The sequence below is a fragment of the Labrus mixtus genome, chromosome 13, assembly GCF_963584025.1.
Source record: "Labrus mixtus chromosome 13, fLabMix1.1, whole genome shotgun sequence".
Classification (NCBI taxonomy): domain Eukaryota; kingdom Metazoa; phylum Chordata; class Actinopteri; order Labriformes; family Labridae; genus Labrus; species Labrus mixtus.
In genome coordinates, this window is record NC_083624.1 from 5,908,076 (window position 1) to 5,926,417 (window position 18,342).

General features: G+C 37.6%; 2 protein-coding genes across 2 annotated transcripts; one reads left to right on the forward strand and one right to left on the reverse strand.

The window, feature by feature from the left end:
- The first annotated feature begins 2,168 nt into the window (after positions 1–2,168).
- Positions 2,169–6,160, forward strand: c13h2orf49 (chromosome 13 C2orf49 homolog). The gene is made up of 4 exons (XM_061053347.1): positions 2,169–2,317; positions 2,484–2,647; positions 4,267–4,513; positions 5,092–6,160. Exons 1-4 carry the CDS (start codon positions 2,207–2,209, stop codon positions 5,146–5,148), a joined length of 579 nt encoding a protein of 192 aa, XP_060909330.1. The 5' UTR covers positions 2,169–2,206; the 3' UTR covers positions 5,149–6,160.
- Positions 6,161–6,666: 506 nt separating this feature from the next.
- Positions 6,667–12,343, reverse strand: fhl2a (four and a half LIM domains 2a). Its single transcript, XM_061053346.1, has 6 exons — positions 12,218–12,343; positions 9,281–9,456; positions 8,993–9,167; positions 7,685–7,854; positions 7,369–7,555; positions 6,667–7,274 (listed from the first exon to the last, which is right to left on the reverse strand). Exons 2-6 carry the CDS (start codon positions 9,434–9,436, stop codon positions 7,123–7,125), a joined length of 840 nt encoding a protein of 279 aa, XP_060909329.1. The 5' UTR covers positions 9,437–9,456; positions 12,218–12,343; the 3' UTR covers positions 6,667–7,122.
- Positions 12,344–18,342: the final 5,999 nt, after the last annotated feature.

Sequence of the window (18,342 nt, forward strand, 5' to 3'; positions counted from 1 at the left end):
TAAAGTGTTATGACATGTATGTATGCCTGACTCCAATTAAAAAAAAAAGATGTCTTCTGATGTTAATAACAACCAGAAAACAACAACCTGTGAACTGTAATCATAGTATTACCATTAAAGCAGTTAGCAACACATTTTAGAAGTGGGACTTTTGTGAAACCAAGCAAGTACAGTGTTGTTTTTTTTGCATCACCTTGATAGAATAGAATAGAATAGAATAGATGTTTATTGCCATTTGCACAGGTACAGGACAGTACAGGTACATTGGAAGTCTTGTGCGTTTCTCCCTGAGTCAGCTTCTACAAAAAAGGTAAAATTATATATAAAATAGAAAAGCATTATAAGAATAAAAAGAGTAGAAAAGTACAAATAAGAAAAAAATAATAATAAGTTGTAGTAACAGCTAAGTAAATTAAAATAAACTGTACAGAAGTTATAGACTGTGTAAAAGCAAATATATAATACAAAAAAAAATAACAAAGGAGAACACTGTACAATGAAATGAAAATATAAATATGTTTTCTTGTCTCTACTTTCTACATCTCTTATTGCACCTGAGATGGACAAACTCAATACAAATATGTCAGTATCTAACTGAGTGTAATGAAGCAAAGTTGTAAAAGAAGGAGCCTAATAAAAAGTAACCAGAAGGAAACACTTCTTTAGTCTTTGAATTTATTTAAAATCTGCTAAAATCTTGTTACAAATAACATTCAACCAAAGGGCTGATATCTCGTTTACACGTCGTATCAAATGACCTGTTTGAAATGTTAAATATTCAGTGAAAGTGAAAGAAACAGGAAAACTGAATCATGATCTATGGCTACATACATTTCTGGAGACTGTTTCAATGGAAGGTGCAGACTCTAACCTGGTGGACGAATATAAGGAAGACCAACATGTATGGAAAGACATTTTGGACATTATAAAGACTGTGCCGATATTCCCCACACTCCAAAGACAAACAGAGCAAGCTACGTAAACAGAAAATAATACCTCCCTAAGAACAGCCTCTCTTCACCCCTCTATGGCTATACGATATATACTTCCTCTGTGACCTCGTTTGTCTTTTGTTGTTGTTCTCTGCCTGTTTTCATTTTATTTTTTTCTCTGTCTTTTATTTTTTTGTTTGTTTTTGTTTTTTTGCCGGATTTTGCAATTGTCTTAACAAAAGGAAACATTTTTTTAATGCATACTGTAAGCTGTCTTTATTTTTATTTTATTTTATTTTTTCTCTGTCTTATTTTCATTGTTTTGTTTTTGTTTTTTTGTCGGATGTTGCAATTGTTTTAACAAAAGGAAAAAAATGTTAATGCATACTGTAAGCTGTCTTTATTTTTATTTTATTTTATTTTTTCTCTGTCTTATTTTTTTTGTTTTGTTTTTGTTTTTTTGTCGGATGTTGCAATTGTTTTAACAAAAGGAAAAAAAATGTTAATGCATACTGTAAGCTGTCTTTATTTTTTTATTTTTTTATTTTCTCTGTCTTGTTTTTTTTGTTTTTGTTTTTTTGTCGGATGTTGCAATTGTTTTAACAAAAGGAAAAAAATGTTAATGCATACTGTAAGCTGTCTTTATTTATTAATTTTTTTCTCTGTCTTTTTTTTGTTTTGTTTTTGTTTTTTTGTCGGATGTTGCAATTGTCTTAACAAAAGGAAAAAATGTTAATGCATACTGTAAGCTGTCTTTATTTTTTTTCTCTGTCTTGTTTTTTTGTTTTGTTTTTGATTTTTTGTTGGATGTTGCAATTGTCTTAACAAACGGAAAAAATGTTAATGCATACTGTAAGCTGTCTTTATTTATTTATACATTTTTTTCTCTGTCTTGTTTTTTTGTTTTGTTTTTGTTTTGTTTTGTTGGATGTTGCAATTGTCTTAACAAAAGGGAAAAAATGTTAATGCATACTGTAAGCTGTCTTTATTTTTATTTTTTTCTTTGTCTTGTTTTTTTTGTTTTGTTTTTGTTTTTTTGTCGGATGTTGCAATTGTCTTAACAAAAGGAAAAAAATGTTAATGCATACTGTAAGCTGTCTTTAAAGTTGAACTTAAATTTAAAAAAAAACTTTAAATTAAAAAAATATTCAGTGAAAGTGACAGTAAAGTTTTCTCTTGTTCCAGATACAAATAATAGAAATTAAACTATTTTTACAATCCTTCTCGGGGTGTTGTGACGCGGGGCATGCTGGGAAAGAAATCCAGCATCCAATATGGCGACTTCCACAGGAGAGGATGGAAAGGCTGTTTGCACCTCAGATGTGGATTTATTACTGCACCCCGAGCTTTTGTCTCGGGATTTTATGCAGTTAATATTAAGTGAGGTGAGTTACCCCGAGTAAAACGAGTAAAGTCTATTTGAATACCGAGTTAGAAGAAGGTGAACACCGCTGTGTTAGCCGTGCGGGCTAACTTAGCCGTCTGTTTGTGTTTCATGACAACCAGATATTAAAACGTTGTTTAACCATATCGAGCTGTCTCTCTCTGTAGAAACACGTCAGGATCAGCCGTTGTGAGAGTCGGGACCACCTCACAGAGATTTACCTTCGACATGTGATCCCGCTGCCGCAGAGGACTTTACCAAACAGTCGCTGGGGCAAAAGGATGGAGAAGACCCGGGGGAGGCAGACCCCGGCGGGTCAAAGGTCAGACAGGTAACACAAACTACTGTACACCTGATGGCTGTTAATATGTTCGATGGGATGTTAGGCGGCTAAAATACCCAGTACGTCATTTTGGGATGCGGTCATCTAGTTTTCCTTGTATACAAAGGAAAATAAAACTTCTGAACATCATTTAAATCTAATAAATTGGACCTGAGACTTTTGTAGGTAAACTTGTTCTGCACATGTTAAATTTACTAATTATCCCTGCACTCATGTTCACTTCATTTGTCTGTCTACTCGCCGTTATATTGAATAGTTTCTACTGATAATATGTCTACACTCATTCACTTTAACTTATGTCAATACTGTCCATTTACAACTCTGTTTTTACACATTTACATTTAATCTTTCATATTTAAGACTAGTAATGTTTAGTTAAATCCTGGTTGTATATATTCACATTCTTAGTTTTGATATTTTTAGTGCTTATTTACTTCATAGTTAATATTATATTGTGTTTAAATTTGCTAACATTGTGATTTTTTACTCATTGTGTGTTTGGACAACCTGCTGCTGTAACGCAACAATTTCCCAGTTTGGGATCAATAAAGTAATTATATTCTATTCTGTTCTATTCTATTATCTTTTAGTTTTAGTGCTGCAACCTCCTGGAATATTTTACAACAGGACCTGAACTTGAGCACTTTTATCCCTTATGGACACTTTTAGAAATATTATTTTTAACCGCCCAATACCTGTTTTATTTGATTTTAATTACTTGACTTATCACTGTAGTCATTTCAAGCTTTTAAATTATTTTAGTGTTTATATATTTTATTGCTCTTTTATTGATTTTATTTTCTGCAGTAGCTGTATCTCATTTCTCGTTGTTTATCATTTATGCCCGTTTTCTCAGCATCGTTGTAAATGAGGGTCGCCCTCAGTGATCTCTCCGAGAACTTAAATAGAGGTTGATGATGATGATTACATACACGCGTTACGTCCAGCAGGTGAGCCCGGTGTGGTGGACGAAGTTTTCATTTCATTTACTCAGAGGTCCAGTATGTTCACTTCTGGGACCTGTTGACAAAGTAAAATGGCAGAAATCAAATAAAAGATTGACAATTATGTCTTCATTGGCCTATATTCACTGGAAAAAAAGAATTCATGTTGTTGTTTTTACCTGAGTAGAACCTAATGTGTTGTCCATTCAATCCGCCATTTTTGCACCGCCATGTTTTTCTACAGTAGCCGAGAAAGGTCAAACCAAGATCTTTCTCGGCAGCCGGCTTTTTCACGCGTTTTTTTTTTTTTGCTGTCATTTTTGTTGTGCTGTTATCCTGCTCAGAACACATGGGCAGTAGAAAGTCTAACAAAGATTGTTTTTTGGAACAAAGATTATGCCGTGTGTCACTAGAAACGCAGTTGAACTCGGTCTGCCTTGTGCTCCTCTTCTCAATTCATATGTGCGTAAGTGATCAAAATATCAAACTGAGGTGAAGATGAATTTATGTTTCAGTGTACCCTTGAAAATATAAAAGCACATAGCAATGTATCTCCCAGTAAACCTGCATAAAAAAATAGAGTTTATGTGTCATTAAGCGTTACATTACATCCATTTGAATGTAAAAAAATATTCATTGTTGTTTTGTTGTTTCCATCTGCAGTAACGATCACAATAGAAAAAGGCCTGTGATTGTGTTCGATGGCAGCTCCTCCAACTCTGGCCCATTAAAAGTAAAGAAACCCGAGGGAACCTCTGTGTCAACTGGAATCACCGACAGGTTAAAACCGCCCCCTGCTGCAAACCTGCACAACCCCATCCGCAAGTTATCTGGAAACACGACATCCTCTTCCTCAGCCATCCACAGCAGCCCGGACGCAGCCAGTCTGAAACGGGAAGCCAATAGCTCGGTAAGAACGTTTTTGTTTCTATCATCTCAAATGTGCTTTACGAACAAGTTCTTATTGGTGAAAATGGTGCAGAATTAGCTGCACTGTTTTTGTGCTTCATCTGTGTTGTTTGTGTGTAAACCACAGCAGGAAACAAACACACTCCCATTTTAATTTCTACAAACGAGTAAGAAGCAAAAGGAAAACAGACCAAGTCTTTAAATCTTTCTCATAAACTGATGGTTTCATCTCATCTGTATTCTTATCACCATGTTTTTTTATACATGTGATTCTTTGATGTGCAATTTATCAAAACATATTTTCTAATTTACGAGTTATTGACCCACACACCGTATCTATTTTATTATGACTTGATAACAAGATCATCCACACTTTGTTAAGGAGTTAACTTCAGAGATCACAACTGTTAGAAAAAAAAAGTGTTTGCTGTTGGTCAAATTGTTTCAATCTGTGCAAAACAGACAAATCATGCGGTGAAATATTATCAGTCATACTTTCAACGGATCTGCTAACCTTTGCAGTATGAGTTAAGCTTTATTTTGTTTTTTATGTTGCTTGTTTTTCTTCCATTTCCTCAGGGTTCAATGAACTCTCCAGAGGCGAAGAAAAAGATCCAGCATGTGACATGGCCCTGACCAAATGCCCCTCTTCACACAGACCTGATGGGAGCCCACACTCCAACTTAATGTTGTTGCTAACCACCTCTTACTCTCTCAATCGTTGTTGTCTCACTAATGGCATCACAGACGGGGATAAAAAATAAAATAAAATAAAAAACTTTTATCCTGTGTGAAGGCCGATCACAGCTCTGGTTCTGGAGCTGTAAGCAGATAGGATGACGTGGAGTAAAGAGCTTCCTCTTGCTTTCCCTCAACCTCAAGTGTCCTTACCATCAATGATAAGCAACTCAACTTAAAGTCCCCCCACATGGAGACCTAGAGGAGAAAATACAACTTGTTTTCTGAAATAAATTTATGGAAATGATGGTTGTTGATATTCTGTTTCTGGGCACGATTTGGTTCTGGCAAGAAGGGAGGGATAGTAAGTCATGAAGAGATTTTAATTCAAATGCCACTGTCTCTCGTAGTTGTCATTGTTGAAGAAATATTGAACCTCAAAGAGATGGACATATCTGAGAGGCTTTTTGTACAAGTAAACAGGCAGTGATTAAATCACAGTAAAAATCCAACCCCTGATTATGCTGAAAATGCTGCGGTGGTAGTTAGTGTCATTTTTGTTCTTATTAAACTCCATTTCACTGAGGTTTGTATTCATTAAATCCTTTGTGCTATTTCACAAAATGTTCAGGTTTTTTCAGAATAAAAGCAGAGCGGTATTGGAACACGATGAGACGAGATGTCTATTGCTAATTTTGTCACAATAGGAAGCAGGGAGCTTACATTCACGTGTGTGAATACAACTTTTTTAATAACTCAGACAATTAAAAGGAATACGACCTAAAGCAAGAACAATGTCTTTTTTTAAAATATATTTATTCATAATTATGAATACATTGACTCTGTAGTTATTATCTGTGAATATGATGTCATCAGGAACACGATAAACAAAAGCATTTTTAATTCTTGTCAGATTCATTGTCATGTTTGTACCAACTGATTTTTAAATAAAGTGTCTCAATAAAATTCATCACTTTTGCTGATTTAATTACACCAGGAATTCCAGCTGCTTTGTGCACATGCTTGGTGGGCTGTACCTAAAATAGAGTAAATAGTATTTTATCTACTTTTGTATTATAGAGGTTAAAGCCCAAGTTTCTTTCAAGAAGTCAACTTATGTCTTAAATTTGTCTGCATTTTCCGCTCCAAAGTTCCAACATTATGACTCGTATTATAGGAATGATTCTTTAAGGAGGTGTTCACACATCCAACTATCTCATGAAGTAGGACGTCACACACTATCACTTCAAAAGAAAAAAATCTGCACACTACTCTTGCTAAGTATCACAAATTTATTAGAAAAATTCAAAACATTTCAGTCACTCTGAACAACATACATGACAAAGGTTCAGAGGGACGGAAAGGTTGTGAGTTTTTTTAAAATAAATTGGGGATACTTAGCTTAGAGTAGTGCGCAGGATTCTTTATTTTCAAGTTATATGAATGATTCTGAAATGCATTTATGCAGAGTAAAGACAGTTTTTGAAATGTTTATTAGGTAATAGAAGAGCTCATTCACAAACCCTTTACTAATTACAGTATCAAGCTAGCCCATGCACAAAGCAGTGATTATTATTACACGTCAAAGTGGATAATCATTCACACATTCATATTTTAGATTTATGTCTTAGAGCTTCACACAGTCGATCTGCCCTCACGTAGCTGTTTCATAAGCAAAGGTCTCTACATTCATGCCAACAGTTGTAACATTAGTAATGATTTTTTTTCTCAGAGAACATTTAACTTAAACTTTTTAACTTCAAAAGCACTGTTAGTAGTTTATATTTCATGGCAACAATGTACATTTAAAGTAATGCTATAAGGATGCTATGGAGGCGTAGCGCTGTGCTTTGATAGTGTATTATTATATCTCTGTTGTTCTATTATAACATAGCCATCAAATCTAAGGTGTCTGTCTCCCTGCGCACAGAATTAGATGTCCTTGCCACACTCTGGGCACAGGATGTCATCACGCTCAGTGAGGAAGCCACGGCCAACCAGGGACACGGAGCACTTCTTACAGTTGAAGCAGTCATTGTGCCACTGGCGCTCCTCGAAGGAAATGTACTTGCTGCCTCCAAGGCCTAAAAAGAAAAAAAAGTGATGGATAAGTCATTAAATATTGTTAGAAATAATCCTTTCAGTTTCTGGGAAACCAAAAAAAAAAATCATGATTACCGCTAATAGGGGTGGTGCAGGAGGCACATTTCTTTGCATACAGGTTGCAGAAGCAGTTGAGACAATAGGCAAAATCGTCTCTCGAGGTAAACCTCTGGCCAGACAGCTGCTGCTTGCAGCTAGTGCACAGGAAGCAGTCCTTGTGCCAGGGCTGGTCGTGGTAGGTCACCCCGCCAGTGGTGATGGGCTACAAAGAGGGAAGAGTGACACTTAATGCTTTTGGTTGTTGCACACCTCATGGTCTTCTCGATAGTGATTGAATAGTAGGTTGAAAATCGTTTTAGGTATTTTTAAAATGCAAAATTCCTTGTCCTACCTTCTTGCAGTGCACACACTGCATGGCAAACTGCTTCTCATAGCAGGGCACACAGAAGTTGCTGTTGTCCTTGGGGATGAAGCTCTTGGTGCCAATTGGCTGCTGGCATCTTTGGCAGGTGAAACAGGTCTCATGCCAGCTGTTCCCCTTGTGCTCCATCTTCCTGGAGCCTGAGGAGAAATATGAAGAAATTGAATAATTAAAGGTAAAATCAAAATACATTTTTGTTTCTGTAGTCAAGAACTAATATACACCTCATAATATCTTCCAAACAGTCAGTTAACTTTATTCTTTGGAAACATAAAACATCTCTCTTTTTTAACCAAATGTTCCATTCTTTCTGGTCTTTTTGTAAATCTTTTTTATCACTTAGAAGGACAGTTAAGATACCTCATAATATTTGATGACAGTGTTGACACGTGTAGTCATAATATAAACTGAGGTGTGCTACATTTAAATTTTTTAAGATTTAATTTTTGGGCTTTTTGTAAATATTTTATAGGACAGAGGATAGAGGATAGAGTAGGGAATCAGGAGAGAGAGAGTGTTGACTGTCTCTAAGAAAAGTATCTGCAGGTCGGACTTGACTCTCCCCGCTTAGAGGACTGTAGTCTCCGTACAGGGGGCGCAACCTAACCTCTAGGCCATCAGCGCCCCACTATATATATATTTTTTTTGCGTTTCAGAATGTGTGCAGTTACCATTATTGTCAAATATGTACACATACCGTCTAATTTTGTTTGAGGGTTGAAAACGAAGTGGCAGTGTTTTATATTGTATAAAAGTATATAGAGTATATTCTGTAAAAGTTCTGTTTGTTTGTATATGTGTAATTTCCAAATTACTCACTAATTTGGTCTCTCTAGACCAAATTAGTCTCTCTAGACCAAATTAGAGAGTGAAATATTCGATATATTCACTCACTTTCTAAAATGTGGATATATTTTTATATTCCTATTGAGTGTATTATCTACCAGATTTTGACAAGTTTCCACTATGTGTAGCCTACAGGCTTTTAAAAATGTGCACTTAAAAAAATCGTCCCTGTATGCAGATGATCTTCTTTTATACCTGGCTAATATCCTTTGTGCTGTGATATCATTATAACAAGACAAAGCTTAAAAAATCGTCCCTGTATGCTGATGATCTTCTTTTATACCTAGCTAATATTCTTTGTGCTGTGATATCATTATAAAAACACAAAGCTTAATGTTTTTATACCAAACATGTGTTGAAACTAATTGTGAGATTTGCCTGTTAGTATTAGCTGTACTCATATGTATGCTCTTTCTGTGGCTGCCTTTCTACCTGGCATGATGGTTTTCTTGCACTCGTGGCACTTAGAAGAATACTCGTTGGAGTAGCACTCAGTGCAGAGGAGCTGGTCATCTTTGGTAGAGAAGGGCTTGTCCACCAGCGAGCGCTTGCACTGGAAGCACTTGAAACACTCCTCATGCCAGTGGCGGTCCTTGTAGGACAGATCCTGCAGGAGCAACAGATGGGTAATTAGAGAGCTGTAATGATAATGAAGCCGGAAGGCAGCATAGAGATCATAAAAGAGCTTGTGTGTCCAATGCACTTTGGCACATCTCGTACCCTGGTGTTGCAGCCAATGGGCTTCTTGCACTCCTCGCAGGTGTTGGAGTACAGGCTCTCGTAACATTTCACACAGTAGGGATTCTCCTCTCTCAGGACGTACTTCTTCCCAAACAGGGACTCCTTGCAGTAGTGGCAGTCATAGCGCTCGGTCATTTTGACCCAGGGTCACTTATCTGCGAGAGAGAGGGACAGTAAAGAAGACACAGTTATTCAGAGGAGATCAAATATTATATCATAGGAATGTGACTTTAGGCAAACAGACATGGAAACACTTATTTTAACATACAAAACTTTTTTTTTTAATTTTGTGATTTTTTGAAACCCTAACACCTCAACTCAACCGTGAAGCTGTAGACAGTTTTTCTCTTTGCACAGTGACATTCAGAAGAGATCAACTCTTTAGAGATTATCATTTCAAAACAATAAATATTTCCCCAGGACGCATTTAGTATCAAGATCCTCCACATCACAGTTTTTTTTTTCTGTGTTGCATTTCCCGCCTTTCATCTCTCTACCATCTCCTAGAAGTCCTTCACTTGGTTCTGGGTGTCAGGAATGGAAAGGTGACAGATGAGGAGGTTATAAATAACTCCTATCAGTCCTGCTCAGAGACGGTCAACTCTTACCCTGCTGCATACCAACGCTCGCCCTGCCACTGTACACTGACCGATCCATCACCTCACATCCAGCTGTCAACGCCAGATCACTGTATCCCTTGTGGTCCTGCATTTGTGTACATAAGTAAGTGTGTGTGTCAATGTATAAGTGGGTTTGAATGGCACATGCTATAATGGCTGCCCTCAATCTGCAGCTGTTTGTAGGCGACCCTGTTGAGCCCTCTGGTTATCCCACCTGTGCATAAATATTCTCTGTTGACAAAGAATAGTATAGGCTATTATGTTTAAGTTGGTGTACTGTTGTATGTGTTTGAGAGTGGATTAAATGGACACAAAGAAGAAAATAAACTCTATTATTAAGGAGACTTTACGGTCATAGATTCTTCAGAGAAACTTAATCACATAAGGAAGAAAAAGGAAAACGGAAATCTCAAATTGAATTTCCTCTTTCCCATGCCATCCTAAACTGTAACATTCATGTTTGATTACTTTAATTTCTTGCATTCTGTTTGTGCTTGTGCTGCTCATCTGTTTTAATCAGCTTTCTTATAGAATGTCTTAAGCCTTTGTCTATTTTTTGATCGCTGTGGTTCCCCTAACCTCACCGGTCCAACATGAGCTCTGAGATTGATTTCAGGGGGGGGGGGGGGGGGGTATCTTTTATCTCGCTGAAGTTGAGACGTTTTAATCTGACTGTCCTTTCTGTTTGCTTCTAAACCCGTCCCACATTCCCTCATTGTCTGCTGCTCCCACCATGACTCACCTAGCTTATATAAGGATTTATCTGACTCCTAAAAATAAAAAAGGGGATAATCTCGACCGCCACAAATAAAACCTTTGAGCTGTTCAAATATGTCAGGCAGCTGTTTCCCAGCTTCGGGGGTTCTCTTTGATGCTGCCCATTTGGGGGTCTCTCAGCGCAAATATCTTGATGCCGAAAATGAGCCCAAAAGGCAAGTTACATGGACCACTGTGCAGAATGGTCTATCTCCAGAAAGTTCCAGTGTTTAAAGACAGTTTTCATCCAGACAACTAACTCTCTGCAGGTTTCTAAAAATGGCAAAGGCTTGACATTAAGTTAAGTTCAAAAAGCAATTCTTTAATCTGGTGAATTTTATATATATAATATGACTCAAGAAGTTCTGAAATATATCCATTTTTTTCTCCTCGATTTTGCAGATGTTTTAAAGATGCGTAAGATGATCTTGAAATGCCTTCTAACCATCTAAAAGCATGCAAATCATGAAGAAGTGCTTTATTTTGGGGCTCCAGTAGTGCTTACTGCAGGTGCCCCATGTACAGAGGATTTGGTCCTGCAGGCGTTCGGCTCGGTATCAAATCCAACACATGGCTCCTTTCCCAAATGTCATACCCCACTCTCTCTCTGATTTCTGACTCTATCCACTGTCCCATCTCTAGAATAAATTCCTAAAAAGCCCCAAATAAAACATAAGTGCTTTATTTAACCGCCTGACTGCCATCCTTGTCAATTAACCAAATATGCACATGGACAACAACTAAGAATAACCTTCTCATTGGATAATGTAATAAGTTCAATAGAATTAAGCGTTAAACTGAAAAAGTGGCATAAAGGACGCGGTTATTGGACTGCCAAGTCCAAAATAATAAAAAATGTAAAAGCACTACAAATAAAGGTTTGCAATTCAATTTGACCCATTTGATTAACTGTTAAATTAAACGCTACTGCTCAATCATTTTACATAACCTTTTTCCACTTCCTGAAGCACTTAAATCTTTTAGTAGTAGTTTTGTGTTAACAGATACTTTTTGTTCTCTCTGAGAGTTTTGACTGCAAGATTTTGTACAGACTATACATCCGACTAAAACGCTGTAAAGCCAGGGAAAAGCAAGAAGAAGAAAAAAACAGACCAATGGTGTATTAAAAAGTGTGAAGCTGACACTTTTATCAACACATTTGTGCCAAAAGAAGTTGTGAGCTTGATGGAAAAGGAGGACAGATGATGGGTGGAAATGAGATTTGTTTACAGGGGTCAAAAGGGATTGTGCATTTTTGGGACAGTTAAAGAAAAAAGTTATTAAAGGAAAAAGGAGGTCAGGCCGTCTAAGAGACAGACACAAGGGCAGGTGGAGAAGGAAGACACGGTTAAATGGTACAGGTGATGTGCAGAGGGAGAACATGAGCAGGTGGGTGGGGAGGCAGAGAGGAGGATGCCAGAGCAGCTGTTTTTTTTTTCTGGAGGATGGATGAAGACCAGTGAAAGGATGAATGGGGTGGAAAGATGGACGGGTGGATGGATGGATAGTTGGAGCGGGGTTGAACAGAGTTGGGTCTTACCTTCCTGTCTGAGGAGTGTGTGCCTGTGCGGAGTCTGGGGCAGACTGAGAGGACAGGCTCCGGGTGGGCTGTAGTAACTCCTGATTGCATTACTCCACCCATCAGGGGCTAATTGAAAACAGGGGAGGGGCAACATAGCAATGGGGGTGGTTAAGGGGGCAGGGAATCTTTTTTCAGATGATCTATAAATACAGCGGCACTTCACAGAGATAACCCCCAGGCCCCCTTTCACTTGCAGTCCCCCAGCCAAACCGTGTGGCCTTTTAAGGTCACTTACATGTTCACTCTCTCAAATACTCACTCAGTGTTTCACTTTTTCACTTGTATCTTTTTTAATATCTTTGTTCCCCCCCTCCACACCAGCCTTATCATCTCATTCCTCCCTATCCTGCTTCCTGGAAAAAAAGTCATTCTTCTAAACTGCTGTTTTCTTTACATGAGAGATTTCTGTAAATCATAATAATCACATTATTGCACGGACACACAAATATGCGCACTATTACATAATACGACAACCTTCTAATGACCTTTAACCACGTGATGGAAAAGGATGCAAAGGGTCAAACGTCAAAGATTGTTGTCCTGTGAGATTCGGCCCCTATACTCAAATGTCTCATCTGTCTCTACCTTCCTATGTTCCTCCTCACAGGGGAATACGCGTTGAATCCCATACCTCCGACTGAGTTTGGTACAGCATCCAGGCCTGGTAATGACAGACGCCCACATGGTTTCTAAGAAAATTGTAGCACTATTTTCTGCAACCCCACACTCTCTTGTTAACACCGCTTCAACACCCCCACCCCACCCCCAACCTCTCCCTGTCTATCTCTGTTTGTCTTCCCCCCCTATTTTTCTCTCCCCGTCCAGTAGGTTTTCCCGACCTAGGGGTCCCTGGACTCTTTCCAGAGTGAAAATGCGTCACTACATTCAAGTGCTCTATTTGTAGACCGCCAGAAAGAGATTGTGGCTTCACAAAGTGTCAGTGTGTATATGTGCTCTGTCTATTTGTATGTATATATGTATGTGTTTCATTCTGGATAAAACTGATCGGTCTACCTAATACTAGACAAAACTTCTCAACATGGTGTTGGAAGGATTGCTATAACATTTTGTGCAGGCTTCAGATAATAAGAAGCCTTTTTTGACAATCCTGATCCTTAAAGTTTGTGGTTTTGGGCAAACTGTCAATTTATTGGATTTGAATGAAAAACACACATTTATGTCCCCCATTCAAGATGAATTATAAGAACCAGTTTTTATCAAACACCATCATACACTCTTAGAAATTCCCCTGTTAAAAAAAGGTAAACAACTGGCAGTATGGTTGCCAGGAAGTTACAGTAAAATTAACGGTATATTGCTGTTGCTGAAATTTACAAGTTGCTGTGCAATTTCCAAATCTAGCTAACGTTAATTTTACAAATGACTTAAAACTTAGTAAGTGATGGTTTTTGCCTATTCTAACTAGCAAAGCAGTAAGGCACTCACCTCTTAATTGTCAGGATGGAGATGGATGACAGTCTGACAAAGCCAACTCCACTGTCCTTTCAACCATGTGGTCCCAACTTCTTTTCCCAAAATGCATTGCAAAAACTACGGTAAATTAGCGTTTTGTTTCCTCCAAGCAATAATACAGTAAAATATTGTTGTAAACCGTTATAATACAGTAATTGTAAATTTACAGCAATTTCTTAGAGTATACCTCTAGACGTGTTAAACATGTCTTTTACTCTTCTCTTTGACTGAATACCTGCAAAGCCTTTCATGTTCCCATGTGCCTCATTTGTTCATTCCTCTTAATGCTCATATGTTAGCATGCTAACACCTTTGATTCATGTGGTCAACTGGTATTTTACTTAATAAACATTATGTTTAAATTTGTCATTGTATGCTAACACACTAAACTAAGGTGATGAACATGTACAACTAAGATCAGCAAGCCAATGTGTTAGTATGCTAACACACTTAGCTAGCTAATATAGTATACCTACTTAACATACGTGTAAACTTTATCATTGTTAGCATGGTAACACTAAACTAAGGTAATGAACATGTTGGCTTCAACTTCCATTATTTAAGATCAGCAAGCAAATATTGTCAATGTGGTTGTGTTAGTATGCTAACACACTTAACTAGCTAATATAGTATAATATCTATTTAACATGCGTGTAAACTTTATCATTGTTAGCATGGTAACACATTAAACTAAGATGGTGTCCATGGACATACCTTGTTAACATTTGTTAGCATATTTACACTGTCTTTGTTTGTACGGCGCTAACAAAATAAACAAAGATTGCTTGTTAGCATATAAAGCCTACTACACAGCTTTTGGATAGTTTTGAGATACTCAGTAGGCCAAAATTAGCCTTCAGGTCACAGCACTTAAGCACTAGTACGACACTATGTTGAAGTACTCAAAGAGCAGCTAGCATATCTGTTAAATCTTAGTGTTGTTAGATTAGCTGGGGACCACCATCTTGAAAAACGTCTTTCACATCAAACATCTTCTTAACTGCTTTCTGTTAATCCTCACATGTACTGCTGTACCATAAAATGACATGTCATCATTGACTTTCAACTTTTCATTATATCTAAATTATGGCTCAGTCATCACTAAGGCCACCCTCAACACGTTTGCAGCATGCAAAAGAGAAAAACAGGAAGCTGTGAGTATAGGACAGAATTGAAGTCAGATGACAGAAAACAGAAGACGATGTGTTAGTTCGGAGTACAGGACTGGGAATGGTAATAATTTGATTACTCTCTGAGTCCCCCCCTGAAAATTTATATCATGTTCTTTTAATTTTTAGATGAGTTGTTCATTAAGTTTATCATGAGGCAAATATGATTTTCATGCAAAACTGAAACACTGCCAGGACTTCCCTTATGTGCCCTCAGTCCTTGCCCCCCCCCTCAGTGTTTGCGTCTTGCCTGTGTTCAGCTGGCTCAAAGTTATCTCAACTCTTTGCTTCGGTTCGAGGCCTCCGACTCAGCTGCTAAGGCCGGGGGGATAAAGTTGCAGCTGTCTGGGCACTGCAAGGCTAGCGTGATGCTAAAGCCTGGTGCTTACTGCTGCTGCAAATACAGCCATGTGGAAAGGTCAAGCCAGGCAGACCCCATCATCACCATTGGACTGTTAATCATTAATGCAACAGCAAACCAATTGGACTGGAATTTCCCTGGGTCATCCAAGATCCCAATATGATCCTCTGGAAGAACTTCACTCCGCTGCAGACTGTCAAACAGGTTGAAATGGATCACAGCAACTGAGAACGTGCAGCGTCATAATGAGCGTCTCGAATGGGCAATTAGAACTGATGAAGAGGGACAGAATCATTTTGAGCTCCCACTGTGGGGGATAAGGTTTCTTGCAGCTTAGCAAATGTGCAGCAAGAATTCATTAAGGACCACATTAGTCTTGATTCGATGTTGAAACCTTAATGAATAGTTTGACATTTTGGGTTATACTATTATTTTGTTTTTGTTTAGAGTTATATGAGAAGACAGTTAACACCCTTACAGTTTATATTTCAGTTCGATATAAAACTACAGCTAGCAACCAGTTAGCTAAACATAGCACAAGGACTGGGGAGCAGGGGTAGGTTACACAGCAAGCCTGGCTCCGTCCAACAAAACAAAATCCAACAACACCTGTGAGACATTGGAAAGTTACTGCTGCTGGCCAAGAAAATATTCTCACATACAAGCCACAACTAACTTGGTGTTTACCTGCACTTATTTAACAAACAATATGTTATGCGTTAACTAAAACATGAGGGATGCTGGTTAGAGAATTTTATTGAACAGACGCTGTTGTCATCTGTTTCAATGTTTGTTTGTTTTTTGCTAAGTGAAGCTAAGCTAACAAGCTGCTGTTTGTAGCTTTATATGCAATTGTTCACACTTAAATATAATAGAAATCAAGTATATCCTCTGAAAATAACTCTGTGAGTCATGACTGTCTACAATGGGTGTAACACCCGAGTCCCACTGTCTGTGATGTTTTCAGAGTTTTCAGAGTCCTATCTTCAGTTTGTTTACATCGCCCGGACGGCCGGCTGACTCCTCCCCTCGTGTATAAAAGTTGTTTAATTGAGGGACTAGAGAAAAGAAGAATAACATACTGTACTCACTGCTTCACTGTGTTTCTAGATCATGCTCATTTCAGGTAAATTTACATGCAGTGTGAAGATACGAGCATAATAAAGATCGCTAGCATTAGCATGCTAACACAACAATGCACCGCGAGTTGTTTTGGTTTCATGCTGGTGCTCAAGGGCGACATCTGCTGGATCAACAAATCGCATATAAAGCCTTTAAGGGTTAGTTTGTTATATATACATTGGAGTTGTATATGGTACTACCAAAAGTGAGTTTATTACCTTAAGAATAGGGAGGTTAGCATTGCCCCTGTTTGGAGAAGCTAACATATGCTAGGCTATACATGTGTAAGAACATTGAACAATACTACTGAGAAAAACATAGTGCCAAATAAAAGTGCTGTTTGACTTTTTTAGTGGCTAAAGTAAATTTTTCTACAGTAATGTCTGCAGCAGCAGTGCTTGAGCTAGCTTCTCTAAAATAGTTTTTTTTAACACACAGGCATGAGAGTCTTCTCACTTGACTTTCAGTATTAAAGTGAATAAGGCAAGGCAAGTTTATTTATATAGCACATTTAAACATCAAGGCAATTCAAAGTGCTTCACACAAGACAACAAAAGCATCATGACGGAGGAAAGAAAAGAAACATTAAAATAGAAAATGTAATAATCACAATCACAGAGAAGTTTAAATCTGAAAATATGTTAAAATGAAAAAAATATTAAAATGAAATGAATTTAAAATAAGAAAAAAAGCAGTGCAAAAAAGAAGCTAAAATGTATTTTAAAATATATATAAGCATTTTCCCAAGTGTAACAATTTGTTTAACACGTCCCAACCTGTTTCATCTGAGGTTGGAGATGCTTAACATCTGTGCAGGGTTTTTAATTTTGTAAACACTGCGGTTGATGTCTGTGAAAAGTGCTAGGCCTATATAAATACACTTTACGAACAGTGCTTATACTGCAAACCTAAAAGACTGTTCAAGCCCCCTGTGAAGTCCATGTTTACGTTATTCATATACTTCCATTACTGCTAAAGTAAAGGACACAATATATGACGTTATGGTTTGTTTGTATGTTTGTCTTGAAGCAATTCCATTTGAAGAAGATGGTCCTTTCCCTAATCACATATAAGTAAGCCAATTTAAGGTAATACAGGCAATAATACAGGTATGCAGGCATATGTTACTTATTAGAAATCAGCCCCAAGCCTAATAAAATGTGGCTTCACTAAACTGCTCCTTTTATTTAATTCAAAGGACATACAGTAGGTACTTTTTTCTGAATGGAAAATCACATTACAAAGATGATTACAGCATGTGACTTTTTGGTGTGTTCCTGAATTAATTGATATATTTTTCTGGATCATTTATTGCATGATCATGTGGCCTTTGTGAGAAAAATCTGCAATGTTATTTAATAAAAAGTTCTCACAAAATCAGGACCACTCTGTATTACAAACAAGAAATCATGCTCAAAGTTTTATCTTTGGACTGTCAAAGATAGTGTTTGATTCAGCATATATTTTTTCCCCATACACTGACAGTGACGCTTTGATGTTCGATTACTATATATTATTTCAGTCTGTCTCACAACAAGCTTAAAAACTCCTCACAGGAGCTTTGAGGTTCATATTTGGGCAGCTGCACGGTTACCTTTTTCTGCACTACAACACCTGTCTACTCTGCACATATCTAGCCTGTGTGGTTCTTTGTCCCCTGACATTCAGTTAGTTTATGACAGTGATTAAAAGCCTCCTGTACTCATTTTCACTCTAACTTCTCTTGGTGCCATAGCAGTGATGCAGTTCTTTATATATGACAGAGCAAATCTTCAGTCATTCAGCCTGGTGTTGTGTTCCCAGGCCACTAAATCCCCGCAGGGATTGGTGAGATGTTTTAACCCCGAGCAGTCACAGGACACTTTATTTAGACTCCAAAATGTGTCATTTCTCTTTGTTCTTTTTTGTCTTTCTTATTCACAAGCAGCTGACACCATCACATAGCCTGCATTTTGCAT